Genomic DNA, 16,560 nt, shown 5'->3' with positions numbered 1-16,560 from the left:
CCTGCTGTAGATTGCCTTCCCTCAAACTCAGACGTGACGTTTCTTGAGGCCCCTGCCCCGTGTCCGGCACTTAGGATGTGTCCCGTTTTCAGTGTCACACGCAGCACACTAATCTTTGCTCTGCGACCTGATCGTCTCTTTGGGATGAACAGCAAGCCGTGCTGATGGCTGGGCGGCAATTCTGGGCACGTCTTTGCCAAACTACCGTCTGGAGAGGTGGAAGCCCCAGCTGGGAGGAGGCAGACGCGCCCTCAGGGGACAGCCTCTCGGCCTGGACCCGCTGGGCTGGGGCGAAGGGGTCTGGGGACAGGGCCGTGGAGGGTGAGGGCTCAGGTCCCTCAGCCTTGGGGTTTCCCTGAGAGCATTCCCGAGGGGGCTCAGCAGGGCAGGTCCCAGCCGGTGCCCCCAGCCCTCTTCCCCTCTACGGGGCAGTGAAGCCCGCGCCCTCCTGCTCCGGGGGCCGCGCCCCAGCTCCCGCCCCACAGCTGAGTCTCCCGCTGCCTGACCCGCCCAGGGCCTGGGTGGGGACGGCGCCCTTGGGACTGAATCAGAATATAATGCAGTACAGTTAGAGGAAAGCAGAGAACACACAGAGAAGGTGAAGCCTTTATGCTTTTCTCCTAACTTATGCAAGAAAAACACGCCCACTACAAAAAAAAAAATGTAAATACCTTACGCTCTCCAAAGCCCTGCAGAGGGTACAGTTCAGAAAACATGGCCAGTTAACAGAAAAGGAAATAGTGACCCAAAGTTCTAGGCGGTGGGCGACCCTGACTCTCCGAGGCTGCCACAGGGATACCCCAGAACCCAAGCCGCTTGGCGCCCAGGCTTCTGTTCCTGGACTTCTTGGGCTGTTTTAAATGGGATTGTCCCATAAGAAAGGTTCCAAGGAGCCGCCTTGGAAAAAACGATGATAAAATCTGTGACGATTCATTCTTTTCCCTACAGCCCCAGGAGCGGCAGGATTTGCAGCAATGAGACGCCCATCGATGTCCAAGCCCTAAAGAAGAAGGTCAGCAGGGTGACGTGCGACCCCGCGGCCCGAGCCATCCTCAGCAGTTTGCTTCTCTACATCAGCGACCGCGAGGACGGGCCCCAGGGGCCTCCTCCCGCCAGGAGGGCAGAAGGCGGGCTGAGCAAGACCGGCCCGGCGCCGGAGCCCCAGGACGCCCCGCGGCGACCCACACGCTTCCAGCTCCTCAAGGCCAAGTTCATGGGCACCGGCCGGGAGCCGCGCCTCAAGAGAACCCGGGAGGTGGGGCGGCTGATCTTCAAGGACAGGCAGGGCCCCGGCAGGAGCCTGGTGACGGCCACTATCCACAAGCTCCTGGAGAAGACCAGGGAGGGAGCCGACCGCCCCGCACGGGGCCGGGAGCCGCTGGGTCGCGAGAGGCCCCGGGGGCTCCCCGCCGGGAGGGGCTCCGTGAAGAGCATCCTGAAGGTGTTCTTGGCCGCGGAGGAGAAGGAGGCCGCGGAGAAGCCTCCCGCGGAGCCGCCCAAAGCCGCCAGGGGCCCTCCACCGAAGGCGGGCGGCAGGCGGAGCGCCGCGCTGGCCAAGCTGCGGGAGACGTTTGAGCGGAGCGGCTGCCGCTGTGCGGAGACCGGCCTCCTGCCGCTGCGCGCGCAGGAGCACAGGACGAAGCGCCTGCCGCGGGGCCCGCTGCACCGGCCCGAGCGCCGCGTGCTCCTCTTGGCCACCTTGGCCAGCACCTGCATCCGGGCGCCCCCCGCCCGCTTCCTGGCCGGCTCGGCCGAGCCCCTGCTGCCCTTCAGCATCGCCACCGTCGTCTGCGGCCCCCGCAGCTGGATGTCCCACGGCGCCAGAGTCACCCACGCGGATCTGCGCCGCGCGCCCAGAGCAGAAACGGGCACGGCCCCCCGCGCGCGAGAGACGCCCGGTGGGAGCCAAGCGCCAGGGTGGGGGCAGCCCCGGCAGCCCTCCGCGCCCCGGGCGACCGCCCCCAGGGACGGCCCGGAAACACTGCTCCCAGGTACGGGGCCCGAGTGTGTCCCCAGGGCAGTCCCCTCTCCCGTCTCCCCCTGGGGTGAAGTCCTTCTTGGCTGCGAGCCCGAGCTGAGCCCACGGGGACCAGCCAGCCCGGGGGGCACGGCGACATTGAGAGGCGACAGGACGGGGGCTGCCCAGGGGAAGAGGGGAGCAAGGCTGGGCCCCCCGCCGGGGCTCGTGGGGGGCAGAGCAGGGGCTGCCCCCGAAGTCACCCTGACCGTCTGCAGTTCAGAGGATGAAACGGAAAGTATGACTGCAGACTCGGAGCCAGAGCCCCTCTTCGCTGTCCAGGAGAATTGCCCAGAAGAGAGAGCGCCAGGACAATTCCCTCCACTCGCGGCGCATGCAGCCCAGGCCGCGCAGCGCACACAGCCAGCCATGGAGCCTCCACAGGTCGCGGCCAGACTGCCGGCTGTCCACACGGTGCCGCCCCCTCCTGCCACCCTGCAGAGGGCAGCAGGCCCTGAAGACCAAGGCTGGCGTCTTCTGGGAGGAGAGGGTGTGACTGGAAATATAGGAGCTTCACCTCCCACTACGGCCGAGGGTGGAAGCAGGGGCGCCCCGTCGAGGGCAGGTCTGAGCCCGCCCACCCTGCCACAGCAGGGCCCAGGGGCACAGCCAACGCTCACAGCGCCCCCGCAGGATGCTGCCTGCCATGGTCCAGACGTCCCCGAGGCAGTTCCCACGACGAAACCGCAGAAAAGTTCCCCTGGAGGAAAGGAAACCAGACGCAGCCCTGGGACTTCACACAGGCTCCCGAAGCACCAGGACACCTGGGGAGAGGACGCTTCCCAGCTAAGTTCTAAGACGCCTCTGCTGCCAGGACGGGAGGAAAGGCCTGTTGATGACGCCAGCACCTCATCACAGCGGTCCGCGGCCTCGGAAAACCGATGGAGGGGACTTGCCGGCTGTGCCCCCGGCGGTCAGCAAGTGCTGGCGCCCAGGGTTCCCAGGAGGAGCGAGGTGAGTGTCTCCATGAGGCCAGAAGCACCGGCCCAGGACGGGAGGAGGCCTGAGAATCTGCCCTCGGTGGACAAGAGCCCCCCTCGTGAGCAGGAAGGACACAGGGGGCCCCCGTCGTCCCCGGAGCCAGCCCGGCCCCCGCTGACGGCGGAAGGGAGCGCCAGCCGTGATCCTGATGAGAACAGAGCGAGCTCCTTAACTGAACGAACACAGCCGAGGAGTGTCAACGCCCCCGGGCGGGTGACGGCTGCAGGGGCCTCCAAAAGCCCCCCAGCCCTGGTGCCAGGTGACGCCCTGAGCCCCGGAAACAGGGCGGCCAAGGAGCAGGAGGAAAGGGGCGCCGCCCGGCCCGCAGGCCCAGGTCTCGTGGCCGAGGAGCCTGATCGCCAGCCCGGGGGCGGCAGTGTGTGCAGAGCCTCGGGGTCCCCACCCGCCCCGCCTCGGGAGGCCGCCGGCACCCAGACCCTGCCTGTCGAGCCCCGCGTGGCAGCTCCAGGTGAACTGGCCGCAGGCGAAAGGAAGGTGGCAGCTGGGGGCAGACTCTCAGGCGCTGTGTGGCAGAGCCCTCGGGGGGGCAGCCCAAAGCCCCCGACTCCAGCCCCAGATCTCCCGGTGCCACAGGGGAGCCACGTGGCGGGGACTCCAAGCCGCGCTTTGGGCACTGGGCCACCGCCTTCTGGGAGCCAGCAGGCCAAGGGCGGGACGTGTGTCTTCCCCGGGGAACAGCTTCCTCCCAGTGCTGGGCCTTCCCGCCAACCTCCCCCCACGTCCACAGCGGCGGATGGGCCAAGGGCGGACCGGGTGGCCCAGAAGCGCCTCGACCTCCAGGCCCCCAGGGAAGTCGCGGGCGGGGAGAGGGCCAGCCTGGGCGGAAGAAGTCACCGTGGGCAAGAGGAGGGGCCCCCGGGGGCTGCGAGGCTGGCCGGTCCTGGAAGGAAGGGAGAAGGCCTTCGAGGCGAGAAGGCCCACTCGAGTGGGGCCGAAGAGGCTGTGGACGGCGACCCGGCGGCCCCGGTGGAAGCTCCCGGCTGGCGCACTGGGAAGAGCCCAGAGTGGCCGCAGAGGCAGCAGGCGAGGCACACAGAGGGCCCTCCTCGGGGACATGGGGCCCCGGCTGCAAAGACCCCAGCTCCTCCCCACCCAGGGAGCCCGGCACACCCTGCCCAGGCCCAGGCTGGCAGGACGGCCCCCCCTGACTCGGCTCAGCCTGAGAGCAAGGCAGCAGAGGTGGCGCCCCCCGCAGGCAAAAATGAGGCGTCCCAGAGACCAGCAGCCTCCAGGGGTGGTCAGGGGGCTCGCGGAGAGCCATGCGGGCAGGGCGAGAGCCCGACGGCCCCCGGCCCCCGGCCAGCGCCAGGCTCTGCAGTGCCCTCGGCCGTGCTAGGGGGCTGCCACACTGCCCGCGCCCCCGCCCCGGGGGGGCCCCCGGACACCACCGGGGCGGGGAGGGGCACACAGGGACGTGGACGCGGCGGCAGGGGCGCACACCTGTCCAAGTACAGAGCCCAGAGCTTCAGCGACCAGAGGTCCTTCGAGCTGTCCTTTAGACCAGCCATCCTCAGGGCCAACGACACGTTCGCGCTTCCAAAGTGAGGCCCTCACGGGAGCCAGCGGCCCGAGGCCTCACTCCCTTTCCTTCCTCTCGGTGACCCTCGGCCCTGAGCGCCGGCGCCCGGTCTGCGGGGTCGTGTCCTCTGTCGTGAGTGGCCCTGGGAGGACGGGAGCCCTGCGGCCAGTACACTCCGCCCACACCTGGCGTCTTCACGGGCGTCAGGCTCACGCCCGTCTCTGCACAGGAAGTTCTGACCTTCGGGGCTGGACTTCCCGTGCATCTGTCCCGTCCCCTCCTGGGGCGTGGCCTTGGGTTTTGAGGGCACTCTGCCTCTTGCGGGGTCACCAGCAGCTGCTGACATGACCCCTCCTGGCTCAGACACGGCCAGGGTGGTGAGTGGCCCCGACTGGCCCTGCCGGTCCTGGAAAGAGTCAGAGGGCTGCGGTTTGACATGGCGACCACCGGGGGGCGGGGGGCTGCGTCCATGGCCCCACAGCCGCCTGACAGTCAGGGAGCCACTGGGATCCAGGTGTGGCCTCTCTGTCCACCCAAACCTGGCCGGAGCCAGCGAACCAGGGGGAGTCGACTCCAGAGAACAGCGACCGTCAGAGCCGCGAAAAGGCTGTTTTCAGGTGCACGATTCCCAGGACGGTTTCATTAAGAAACTGGTGAGAAAAGTAACCCAGTCTCGTCTGACCCGCCATCATCACAGCAGCCTCCTCGGGGTCTGCAGGGCCTACAAGGCCCTGGACGGGGCGCAGGTCGGTGACGGAGTGCACACTCCAGCCCCGCTGCCCTCCCGCACAGCGTCCGAGTGTTTCCCGCCAGAGACGTTGCTCAGTTGCAGCCCTTTCCGTCACTTAGACGATGCACTTTCTGTCTAGAATGTTTGAACACTGTACAGAAGGACAAGGACGGAAATAAAAACCACTGGTCGGTCATCACACTGCCTGGAGGTGATTTTGTCGCTGTCTTGCTGTTAGTTCTCCGAGCGGTTCCCTCAGCCTCTGTCCTGAGGCACAGACACAGGGTCACACCGTGTGCAGCTGAAACCTTAGTCGCAGCCACGAAGCAGACTGAAACCTGGCGTGGGGGGGGGGCTTAGGGGCCACGGGGGTCCAGGCCGAGCCGGGTGGGGCTCCCCCAGCGCCCAGGCTGCTGTTGATGCTTTTGATGACATCCCTCTGCGGAAAGCGCGCCCTGCTCTTGAGGCTCCGCGATGCTTGCGGCCCTCACAGCTGAGTGACTCCCGAGAGGATCCCTGCTCGTCCTGGAGCAGCTCCCCTGACGGGCGCCCACCCTCCCTTGCTCTCCGATTTGAAGGTTCACTTGCAGAGACAAGGCTTCTGACCTGAGCTTTCATAGGCACTGAGTAAGAACCGGCTCTGTCCCATCTCCTCCCAGGACAGGTCTGCCTAGGGTATGAACGGGCGTGGTGGCCCGAGTGGCCCTGAGCTCGGCAGGGGGCCAGGTGGAGGCAGGAGGTGTGCAGCCAACTGTGCTCTGTCCAGGGAGGGGCTCACTCCTGCCGCCCCCCCTTCTCCAACCAGGCCATTAACTTAACATCCAGCAGACTGGAAACGTCCTCAGCGTCAACACTGGGCACGTTTGAGGGTCGCAGCTCCAGGGGGCCTCCCTCGGTCACCCCTCCAGGTATGCGTCCCCCCCTCTATAGAGCAGGCAGTGCTCGGGGCCCAGCCAGGGGTGTCTGCAGCATGACAGTTACCTGCACCCACAGTGCTGCCCCGTGTCCAGTGTCTGGGCAACTGGATGAGGACCCCAACTTCTGGGATGGGGACTCTGGGGTGGGCGTCTCACCTGCTGAGTTTCACTCCCACCAGTTGAGAGCTGGAGTGGACAGGACCGAGGTCTCTGGCTCTGGGGCCGGTCCACCTCCAGGAGGGTGGTCAGCACGTGGGCTGCGGGGGTCCAGGCTGCCCCCACCCCAGGAGTCTCGGGAAGCCTACACCAGGCTTGGGGTCGGCCCCCTGGAGCTGCAGAACCCAGGAGGCTCCTTGGACAAAGCACAGGGAAGGGTCCCAGCAGAGGCCCGGACCCTGGGCCTTTTCCGTCGTCCCTCGGCCACACCTGCTCACAGCCGGCATCTCTGCTGGAGCTGGAGTTTCCCTTCCCGCTACCTACTGCACCTGGCGGCCCCATCTGGTTTATTCTTTTTATTTATTTCTACTTCGTTCCACAAAGTATTTGAGGCAATGTTTGGCAAAGAACGTGATGACAGATGGAGGAGATAAAAGTACTGTTTCGCTGGGTGTTCCCTTTTTAAATAGACCAGAACGTCCACGGGAGATGCAGCCGGTGGTCTCACTTCAAGTGGTGGAAACATGACCAGAATCCACCCGGGTCGCAGCCTCGGAAAAGGTGTACATGGAGCTCCCCTCGACGTTGGCAGGCACAGGGCGAGTCTGCAGCCCCAGGGGCCAGGTTCCATGATCGCGGCTGCAGGTTACACTGCCCTCCGCTTGCCCACGCCTGGCGACCCCACAGGAAAGAACCGAGAGCGATTTTTCCTGAGGATTTACTGGGAGGTCAGCGGGCATCACATTGTCCTAGACCGTAAAGTCGGAGAGTGACAGTCTTCTCTACAAAAGAAAGACGCTTGAGCGCCCCGGGTTGAAACAACTGTTGCAGAAGTGGGTGGGCTGATGTTTATATCAGCGTCTTAGTGGACGTTCACTTTCGCGTATTGGAGTAGCTCGTTGACCTTCACCTCGATTCAGTGCTTTACAGCTCCGACTGTTTACAGAGCCGTCCGCGAGCCCCGCCTGTACACACGTGCAGCTCACAGAGGAGACACCATCGCCGGAATCACAAGAGTGCGTTTTATTTCAGACGCTCCATCGGGAACAGCATCGTTCGGAAGTTTACAAACTCAGCGTCACTTCTTATTTTTGTAATGAGGGCGTCTTTGCCATTTGGTCATGATCTTTTAATTGTTTGATTACGTATAAACCCTGGGCTGTTGATTCAGTGTTCCTTGTTTTATCCTCCTGTGTGTGCAAATAACTCTAAAATGATTCATTAGACAAAAATTACTAAATATATTTTGTGGTATTCTCTCCTTTGAGAATTCAGCTGGAAATAATTTCAAGATAGGAAGTAGAATGTGATGCTCATCGCACACCTCGTCCTTGCCTCTTTGAGGGCTGCACGAAGGGGGCAGGATTTCCCGTCAGGAAGCAGCCGTAGGGCCAGGAGCTGCGTGCGGCGAGATTCGGTCAGAGGCCTGCGGGGAGAGCCCCTTGGGTGGGCTTGGGGCGAAGCCAGCGGCCTCCCAGGACGCGTAGGTGCCCGGTGGGTGGGAGCAGAGCTCCCCGGGGAGACGCGGGGCCGCCACGTGGACAGGAGGCCGGGGGCATGGGAGGCAGGGCCCCAGCACGGCCACCCCCGGTGCCCGCTGCCCCCAGGACGTCCAGGGAAGCTGCCGCGCCTGCAGCAGGGCCTGAGCATCCGGGGAGGCAAGCGCCTTGGCCTCGAGTAAGGGCAAGGAGGCCGCCGGCGGGGGAGCCACGCCCCCCAGAGCAGCGCCGCTCGTGGGGGCGGGGCTGGGGCGGTCCAGGCTCCTCTCCTCCCGACACGCTGCTTGGCGCACGGAGACCCAGGAGATGAGGTCACCGTGTCCCCTCCTTCTGCCCAGGAAGGACTTCTCAGAAGAGCAGAAGGGCCGATCCCGAGCCCACAGCCGTGTGTTTCCTTTACTGCGAGGACTGGTCGGGCTCAGGTGGGCGCCGCTGGATACGGGTTTGTGGATCCCCCTTCGACCTGTGAAAGCATCGGGCATTTTCCCTAAGAGAACTAAGAGCCTAAGGAAATGGCCTTTTCTTATGTCGACAAAAAACCTATTCAGTTATTGATCCAAGAAAGAAATGGAAAATTCTGTGGGAGCCAACCCAGGGGAGAGTCTCAGAAAATTCTAAAGACTGTTTCACCCGTTCGAGGTCAAAGCACAGTTAGGTTCGTTTTTGAGACGAAGGGTTAGAGTCGAATGACATATTGACGGTTCACACAGTCCAGGTCTGCACGTCCAAAGTGAGTAGTGGGTTATTGTGGCCCCGCACAGTCAAGAGGGAAGGTTCTCTCCTAGGAGGTCTGGTCAATGCAGACGCACAGCACAGACTGAAGAGGAGGGAGGAGGCCCAAACGGGCAAAGAAAAATGTTATCTTTAAAGTTTTCTTGTCTTGCCATAAAATATGAATTCTATTATATTTCATCACTTCTCACAACACTCTGACAGCGGACGTGCCCCCTGTTTCCCTGGACACCAGCCGGGTCCTACGACTGTAGGACCAGTTCAGTTCGGACACACCATCCACCCCACAGATACAGGCTCAGCCCCAATCGCAGTGGTGGGTCCCCAGGTCGCCCCCACTTCCATCTCATGTGGCTATAAATCGGGGTTCCCACAACCCCTCCTCGGGTTTGATAATTCGCTATAACTGCTCCCAGCACTCAGAGAAACACGTCCCTACTGCTACCAGCTTATTACAAAGCTTACAGATGAACAGCTGGGTGAAGAGGTCTGTAGAGTGAGGTCCCGACAGGTCCTGACACGGGGGCTTCTGTCCCTACGGGGCTGGGGTGCGCCACCCTCGGGCACCCCGATGTGTCCACCAACCCAGACGCTCACTAAACCCTGTGTCTAGGGTTTCATGGCGAGTCCCTTACCAGGCAGGGCTGATTAAATCACTGGCCATTGTGGTTAACTCAGCCTCCAGCTTCCCCCCGCTCCCCGAGGTCGGCGCTGAAGCTAAAGGTTCCAACGCCCTGATGAAAGAAACGTTCACATGCCAGGCATGGGGAGGTCATCCTGGCTTAGCTGTGAGCTAACGCGAATTTTATGCAACTAAAGTAGCCTGGTTTTGGCCTATCAAACATACATTTTACATTTGTTTAATTATTAGAGAAAAGGGCACAGCGACCGGAAGTCAGGAATGTCCACGTTAAAAATAAAGATGAAATGCCTCCCTTCCCGGTCCTCCTTGGAGGGTGAGTCCCTTCCCAGGTGCCAAGGCCACGCTGACTTGATGTGCACGTGCTGGTCTGTTGTTTCGGGTTTTTCCAGACGTGAAGGAAGGGATCCCTGACTTGTTTGATGTCCTTTGTCCGGACAAGACATAAAACTGTGCTGGCAACCCTGCGTCTCCGGAGCAGATCCTCAGAGTAACCTGCGAAGCGGTGTTCTGGGCCACAGCCCTCAGCTTGGCTCGCGGGAAACTCTCTTCTGTTCCTCTTACAGATTGTGTGTTGGTTATTTTCGACACTGCTGACCACGGGGTTGGTCTCCCTGGCCATCAGCCCTCAGCTCCCAAGTTGCCGCCTCGAGGTCCAAAGGGGCTTCTCACGAACAACAAGAGCAAAGTCCGAGGGTTGTGGGCACTCAGAGCCAGGAACCCGGACCAAATACGCGTGTGTCGCGGGCCATGTGGGGTCGTGTTGACAGGCAAGGGCCCGCCCTGGGGACTGCTCCACGGCGAGTCAACCTGCAGGAAGTGTGGACCTGCCAGGAACCCACAGCCAGAGGAGAATTTTAAACCTTTCAGAAACAAGGCTGAAGAAATCAGCCGACCAATGCTGTTCCCGTGCTCGCCCCGAGGGTGGATGACAGCAAGTAATGAAATAAGCAAGTCCTGACGCCTGTGGGCGCTGGCGGCTGCAGCAGCGGCGACAGTAGAGAATTGCAGGTACTTTTCTTGTTCTCGTTTTTATGTGTCACTGTTTCCTAAGTTAATCTAAACGCATCTGAGACACTTTTATTCCTGTTTCCAAGCGCCAGGGGACAGGGGAGGAGCTGCCCTGCTCGAGTCCTGGGAACCTGGCCCCAGTTCCCACACATCCGGGCCGCGTTTGCCCGTCCCCGAGTCGCGAGGCCGAGGTCACCGGCTGGAGGGCTCCAAGCCGTTTGGGCACAGACTCGCTCAGTCCTGGGAGAGACGGCCGGCGTCACCGGGGCCACCAGAGGGCACTGCGGGCCCGGGAACCCGGCGCCGGGATCTGCGCGTGCCCGAGGTGTGCAGACCCGGGCCGGGAGAACTGGGATGGGCGCGTGGCTCAGCTGCTCATCACGCCGAGGCACCCCCCGTGTGCCAGGCGGGAACGCGGGGCCCCCAGCCTTCCCGCACCAGGACCCGGGCCCAACCCTCCCCTCGGAACCAGGATCGGCTCCCGCCTGGGCAGGGTCCTCTCCTGGGTGGCCGCGGGGCGGGGGCGCGGGCGGGGCTGGAGGGTGCGCACAGGGAGGCGGAGCCGGGGCCGTACAAGGCCGCCTCGGCCGTCTCCACCCCAAAGGGAGCGTCGCGGCACCTGCCCCTCCACAGGTAGCACGGAGTTACTGCTCCCCTTTCAGTCACTGTGGATTCGATTCTTGTCCTTAATCGTCACTTAGCTGAACCGTGCAGGATGAACTCTCGGGTGGGGTCCTCTTATCGAGCATCATGTGTTCAACTGCAGGTTTCAACTAAGGCACAAGGGAAGCAGCTTACCTAGCAACATGTATTCCTGCTCTTAGAGGTGGTAGAAAGGGCAGGACTGGGTCACCGAGTGAGGGTGGGTTGAGGATTCAAGGAAGGCTCCAAGGTTACGTGGAACGAGAGCCTCAAAGAGTGTGTGTGTGCGCGCGCGGTGTGTGTGTGTACATGTGTGCACTGTACTGTGGGGTGTGCACACGTGTATAGGTGTGTGTGTACATACGTACATGTGTGTGCACGCGTGCGTGCTGTTCTATTGCCTACACAGGTTAGAAGGTCTGGAAGGAGATGCGCACAAGAGTGTAACCCGTCGGAGCCCCTGGAAAGCAGGAGTAAGACAGCGTTGTAGAAAACGCAGGACCAGAGCCCACAAAGGGCTGGGGTCTGGGCGTCGGCAGGTATTGGAAGAAGGAAGGTGGTCTCAGAGCTACCGGAAGCTTTAGGCAGAGGCATCGCTCCCCTTGGACCGCGAGTCTGTGCTCCCCAGTGGGGCCGCCTCCACCCAAATCCCCAAGCGGCACGCCAGCCTCACAACAAAATGAACAACCAAGCGTCTTCTAGCCCAGAAAACCTGTCCAGAAAGGCGGAAGGCAAAGAAAACAGTTCTCCCCTCCAACGAGCTTTGGGCAGAACGTACACCTCCCTGTAATCCACTGAGCTCTGGGAAGCAGACCCCAGACGGCACCCTCGACGCGTGGCAGGAGAAGTGAAACTCCTGTCTTCTCCACAAGAGGAAGTGGCATCTCGCAAACCTGCTCCTGGCTGACGTTCCCCAGAGGGGACTCTCCTCCACATCCACACTTCAGAGACCGCCGGCCGCAGCCCAAGAAAGACGTTGCGGGTGCAAACCTGCCTGGAGGCTTTAGAGTTTTAATCACATCAAAGAGGGAAGGGGCGCACCCTCTTTGCACTAGGGAAATTTTATCTCATTTATTTTTTATTTAAAAAATTTATTTTAGGGCTTCCCTGGTGGCGCAGTGGTTGAGAGTCTGCCTGCTGATGCAGGGGACGCAGGTTCCTGCCCCGGTCCGGGAGGATCCCACATGCCGTGGAGCAGCTGGGCCCGTGAGCCGTGGCCGCTGAGCCTGCGCATCCGGAGCCTGTGCTCCGCAACGGGAGAGGCCGCAACAGTGAGAGGCCCGTGTACCACCAAAAAAAAAAAAAAAAAATTATTTTATTGAAGCATAGTTGATTTACAATGTTGTATTAATTTCTGCTGTACAGCAAAGTGTTTCATGTACACACACACACACACACACACACACACATTCTTTTTCATATTCTTTTCCATTGTGGTTTATCCCAGGATATTGAATAGAGCTCCCTGGGCTCTACAGTAGGACCATATTGTTTATCCATCCTATACATACTAGTTTGCATCTGCTCATCCCAAACTCCCAGTCCATCCCTCCCCCACAGGGAAAATTTTAAATTAAAATTTGTGGTTTAGATCTGCATTCACCTTACAGTGATCACAGTGTCTTGGATGAACCTGGGTGAGCGACGCTCCGCACACAGAGATCCCTCAGCAGTCTGCTCATGCTTGAATAGGATCAAACATGACACCGTTCCGGGTCTGGCCTCCGGTATTTACCTTAAAGTTAATATTGTAAAGAGCGGCCTCCTAGGGTGGGCCGTTGACGGGCATCTTTGTATATTCAGAACATTTCCCACGGTCTCGAGATCCTACGCCTCACCACTTCCTGACCTGGGCAGTCCTGAGGCCTCACCCTGAGCCCCGGTTGCAGAGCAGAATGGAACCCGCCTTGCATCGAAGGCGGAGGTGCTGTCAACTCTGTGGGCGACAGAAGCTGTGCTCAGACTGTCAGAAACAAAGGACGCGATTGTTCTTCCTGGGAGGACAGCCTCGAGAAAAATTCTCAAGGGGAAAAGATCTCCCTACCTCTTGTTCAAAGGAAAGCAGGTCACAGTTTCATAGGATTTCGGGACAGCGTTGCCAGCTGGAACGCCAGTCACAACTGAAGTGCAGACACACGTGAACACTTACACGTAAGTGTAAGCATGTCCCACACTGGGTGCCCCGAGTGTGTATTTTATTTGCGGAATCTGTCAGCCCTGTTTCGGGCGGAAGTGAAGTGGGTTTCTCTGGATGTGTAACCTTTGGAACGTTTTCTCTTTATTTTATTCTCTTAAATCCCAAAGTTGAGAGTGATGTTATTTTTCAAGACTAGAAATATTTTTGAACGTGACCATATTTGGAGACGGGGCCTTTAAAGAGGTGATTGAGGTCAGATGAGGTCACTAGGGTGGCCCTAATCCCACATGTCCTAATAAGAAGAGGAGATCAGGACACAGACACGCACAGGGGATGACCACGTGGGGACACAGGGAGGAGACGGCCGAGTACGGCCCAGACATAGGAGAATCTGTCGCCACTGTGGCCTTGGGCCTCCAGCCTCCAGGATGGGGAGAAATAAACTTCTGTTGTTTCAGCCACCAGCTGGTGCTGGGAGGTGGGGCTTCTGTTACAGAGGAAGGGGACACCTGCCCAGCCTGGCATCCTCCAGTCCTTCTGCCTGTCTGCCTGTCAGTCCCCTCAGGACAGGCTCCCAGCTGCCCCCGGGGGCCTCCTGCCCCTGCTGTCTGTCCCGTGTCACGGCGTCTCCTAGGAAACCTTGTTGTGGGGAATTCACTGGCCGTCCAGTGGTTGGGACTTTGTGCCGTCACGGTGAGGGCCCAGGTGTGATCCCTGGTCGGGGAACAAGACGCCACAAGCCACACGGCGCGGCCGGAAAAACAAACACAGGAACTTATTGTGGCCTCTGTACACGCCCGGTGGCTTCACAGCCCTTGTTCCGCAAGAGGCTCGTTTCATCTTATGATAAAAATGTGTCTTATTTACAGGTTACACTCTCATAAAACTGTCTCCTGAAGCAGACCATAAGCTTCCTCCGATCCCAGAGCCTGCACAGCGCCTGACGCTTGAAGTCGGTATTCAAGGAGTGGGGAGGCCAGACACACAGCAGGCGTGTGAGGACAAGCGGCCCTGCCTGCCTTCGTGCTCTAGAACCACGCCCTCCCCACGGGGTAATCCGTAATCACCCCGCCCCGAGCGGGAGACTTTGGTCCTGCCGTCTCCCTAGACCTGTTTTCTTCTTCAAAGGACAGGGATGTGACTTCCTGCGGGGCACACGGGGCCCCCGGGGGTGGGGGTCCTCTCAGCACTGGCCAGCAACCCCAGCACCAGCTGAGCCCGAGGTTTTCTCCCTGAGCCCTTCTGTGCACTAGGTGACACAGCCCGGCCAGGGTCACCCACCTAAGGGGCGAGCCTCCAGGACCCGAGTGCCCACCCCTGCAGCCACGGGGAGGCCCACATAGGGTGATCATGTGGCCTGGTGTTCCTGGGACTGTCTGGTGCCAGCTGTGGTCCCTGCCTGGACCTCACCCAAAGGGATAAGGAAAGGGCAGGAGGGATGGAAGGGACATGATGATGAAACCGCCCTGAGACCCAGGCCTCCTGCACTCGCTGCTGGCCTGCGTGGGAGACGTGGGCATCTGGCGGGGTCACTAGAAAGCTCAAGACCTCCCCACGTGGGTCATTTCTATGCCCCGCCCCCCCAGGTCCTTAATTGTGTACCCATGACTCTGCACGTGGCCCTGCTTGCTTTCCGGGAAGGGTAGGAGCCGTGTAGGAGTGGATGGCCTTGTGAGGACCCTCTGAGCACATTAATCCCGCTGTGCCCGTGGTGGCCTCTGACCGGGAGCCCAGGCGGCGCACAGCGGGAGGACTGTGCGCCATTTAAAACTAATTATCGGGCTTCCCTCGTGGTGCAGTGGTTGAGAGTCCACCTGCCGATGCAGGGGACACGGGTTCGTGCCCCGGTCCGGGAGGATCCCACATGCCGCGGAGCGGCTGGGCCCGTGAGCCATGGCCGCTGAGCCTGCACGTCCGGAGCCTGTGCTCCGCAACGGGAGAGGCCACAGCAGTGAGAGGCCCGCACACCGCAAAAACAAAACAAAACAAAACCAAACAAACAAACTGGGCTTAGTACTTTACTGGAAATGGTGTGAGCAGTGCTGCTGCAATTCGGACCGTCCATCCGACTTCCCCGTGGCGAGGTCGCAGTGCCTGGAGGCCGGCCCACCCTGACCCTCAGTGACCACCAGGTTTGGATGTTGTTACCATGGTCCTTTCATTACCCTCAGGTCTTCACAGTGATAGATGACGTTGCCTGGACTTTGCATTAGTCTTAGGGGGGACCGGCACCCCCAGAACTTGAGTTCTGACGGCACGTCTTACTTCAAACGGCAGCAGCTCTTACAATCAGGCGACAAGAACGGGGAGTCCCTGCAGGAGGAGGGGCGTCCGATGGGTGCTGAGTGGACACTGGGCTGGGGGTGGCCAGCCTCCCCCGAGGAGCCGGGGCCCCTGGGCGGGTAGCTTTAGGGCTGCAGAGCAGGCTCCTCTAGCGGCCTGACGGGGGGCAGCGGGGCACCAGGAGCGGCGGCACCCCAGCCCGGGCATGCCCTCGCCCTGAGGGGCCGTGCCCAATTTGGTTCCCTTCCTCTGGGTGTGCCCTGCCTGTGTGGACACCCACAGGCTGTGGGGGAAGGGCATCTGGCCGGTGAGGGTGCCCGGGACGCTCAGGGCACCGGGCGTCTGGAGGTGGATGGAGGGGCACCGAGGACACAGGGGTCCGGCCGCCTCTTGCTCCCAGGTGGGGGGCTTGGCAGACGCTGCGAGGCGGGGGCCAGCAGCCTTCAAAGCGCCCTCTGGCTGCGGACCCTCCTGGCCACCTCGGACACGGGTGCTTTCTCCCCGGATCGTCACTTCCACTTTCCTGGAGGGCGGCCCCCTCTTATCTAACGCTCGCCCTCGTTTCATGTGGCCCCAAATGCCCTCGGTCGGGGGTACGGCTAGCACACGCAAGTCCAAGTGCCCGTATCCGTGCTCTGTGTTTCCTGTTGGGGCCGGGACCAGGGAGCTGTGAGGACACAGTGGGAGACGGAGGCTGGAAAGCGCCTGAGAAGGGCAGGAGTTAGGAAACGAGGCCGAGGGGGAGCAGGAAGTACCCGCCAGGCCCGCCAGGCCAGGGGAGCTGCTGGGCTGGGCCAGCGGGGCTGCGCGCTGGGCTACGAGAGGAGTGAGGGCAGCCGTACCGGACATGCTCTTGGAGACAGGGAGTAGGAAATGTGGTTTGGGCCCCAGAGAAAGGCCGGAACGGGTGGGGAATTCAGGGAGTCACTTGCCGAAACTGGGAGCAGCCCCGTCCAGGGTGGCAGAGGCGGCTGCCAGGGAAAGGGGCGGGGCAGAGACAGGAGGGCGGGGCGCCGGGGGCGGGGCAGGGCTGGTGCTTGATGATTTGTAAGACCGGCACCGCGTGGGCCGAGGGGCACCCCCGCGCTGGTGGGAGGGTAAGTCACCCTGCCTGCGGACTGGAGTCTGCAGAAGGAGGCGCCCTGTTGGCGGGAGGGCCAAGGAGGTGGGTCTTGAAAGGGATACTGTGAACTGAGCCGAGGGCTTGGAAAGTCTCCCCAGAACCAGCAAATGGGGGGCATTTGGGCTCATGTTCAGTGGAACACTAATTTCCTA

The 16,560-nt window shown here is 61.3% G+C and overlaps 1 protein-coding gene and 1 long non-coding RNA gene across 7 annotated transcripts in view; both read left to right on the top strand.

Moving 5' to 3' along the window:
- ADPRHL1 (ADP-ribosylhydrolase like 1) overlaps positions 1-5,589 on the top strand; it is a 46,590-nt gene extending 41,001 nt beyond the window's left edge. For 3 of the 6 annotated variants that reach the window (XM_073795451.1, XM_073795450.1, XM_073795455.1), the window contains one exon: positions 949-5,589. In XM_073795451.1, the coding sequence (XP_073651552.1) occupies positions 949-4,564 (3,616 nt within the window). In that variant the 3' untranslated portion in view covers positions 4,565-5,589. The remainder of the gene's footprint in view (positions 1-948) is intronic. The other 3 variants (XM_073795454.1, XM_073795453.1, XM_073795452.1) reach the window with 1 other exon arrangement.
- A 4,120-nt stretch (positions 5,590-9,709) lies between these two features.
- Positions 9,710-13,107, top strand: LOC141277086 (uncharacterized). Its single transcript, XR_012327811.1, has 3 exons — positions 9,710-10,223; positions 10,310-10,548; positions 11,275-13,107. It is a non-coding gene; the product is annotated as an uncharacterized lncRNA (long non-coding RNA).
- Positions 13,108-16,560: the final 3,453 nt, after the last annotated feature.

Source organism: Tursiops truncatus, chromosome 18 (genome assembly GCF_011762595.2).
Source record: "Tursiops truncatus isolate mTurTru1 chromosome 18, mTurTru1.mat.Y, whole genome shotgun sequence".
In the NCBI taxonomy this organism is placed as follows: domain Eukaryota; kingdom Metazoa; phylum Chordata; class Mammalia; order Artiodactyla; family Delphinidae; genus Tursiops; species Tursiops truncatus.
Note: the sequence above shows the minus strand (reverse complement) of the source record. Positions and strands in the feature narration are given on the sequence as shown.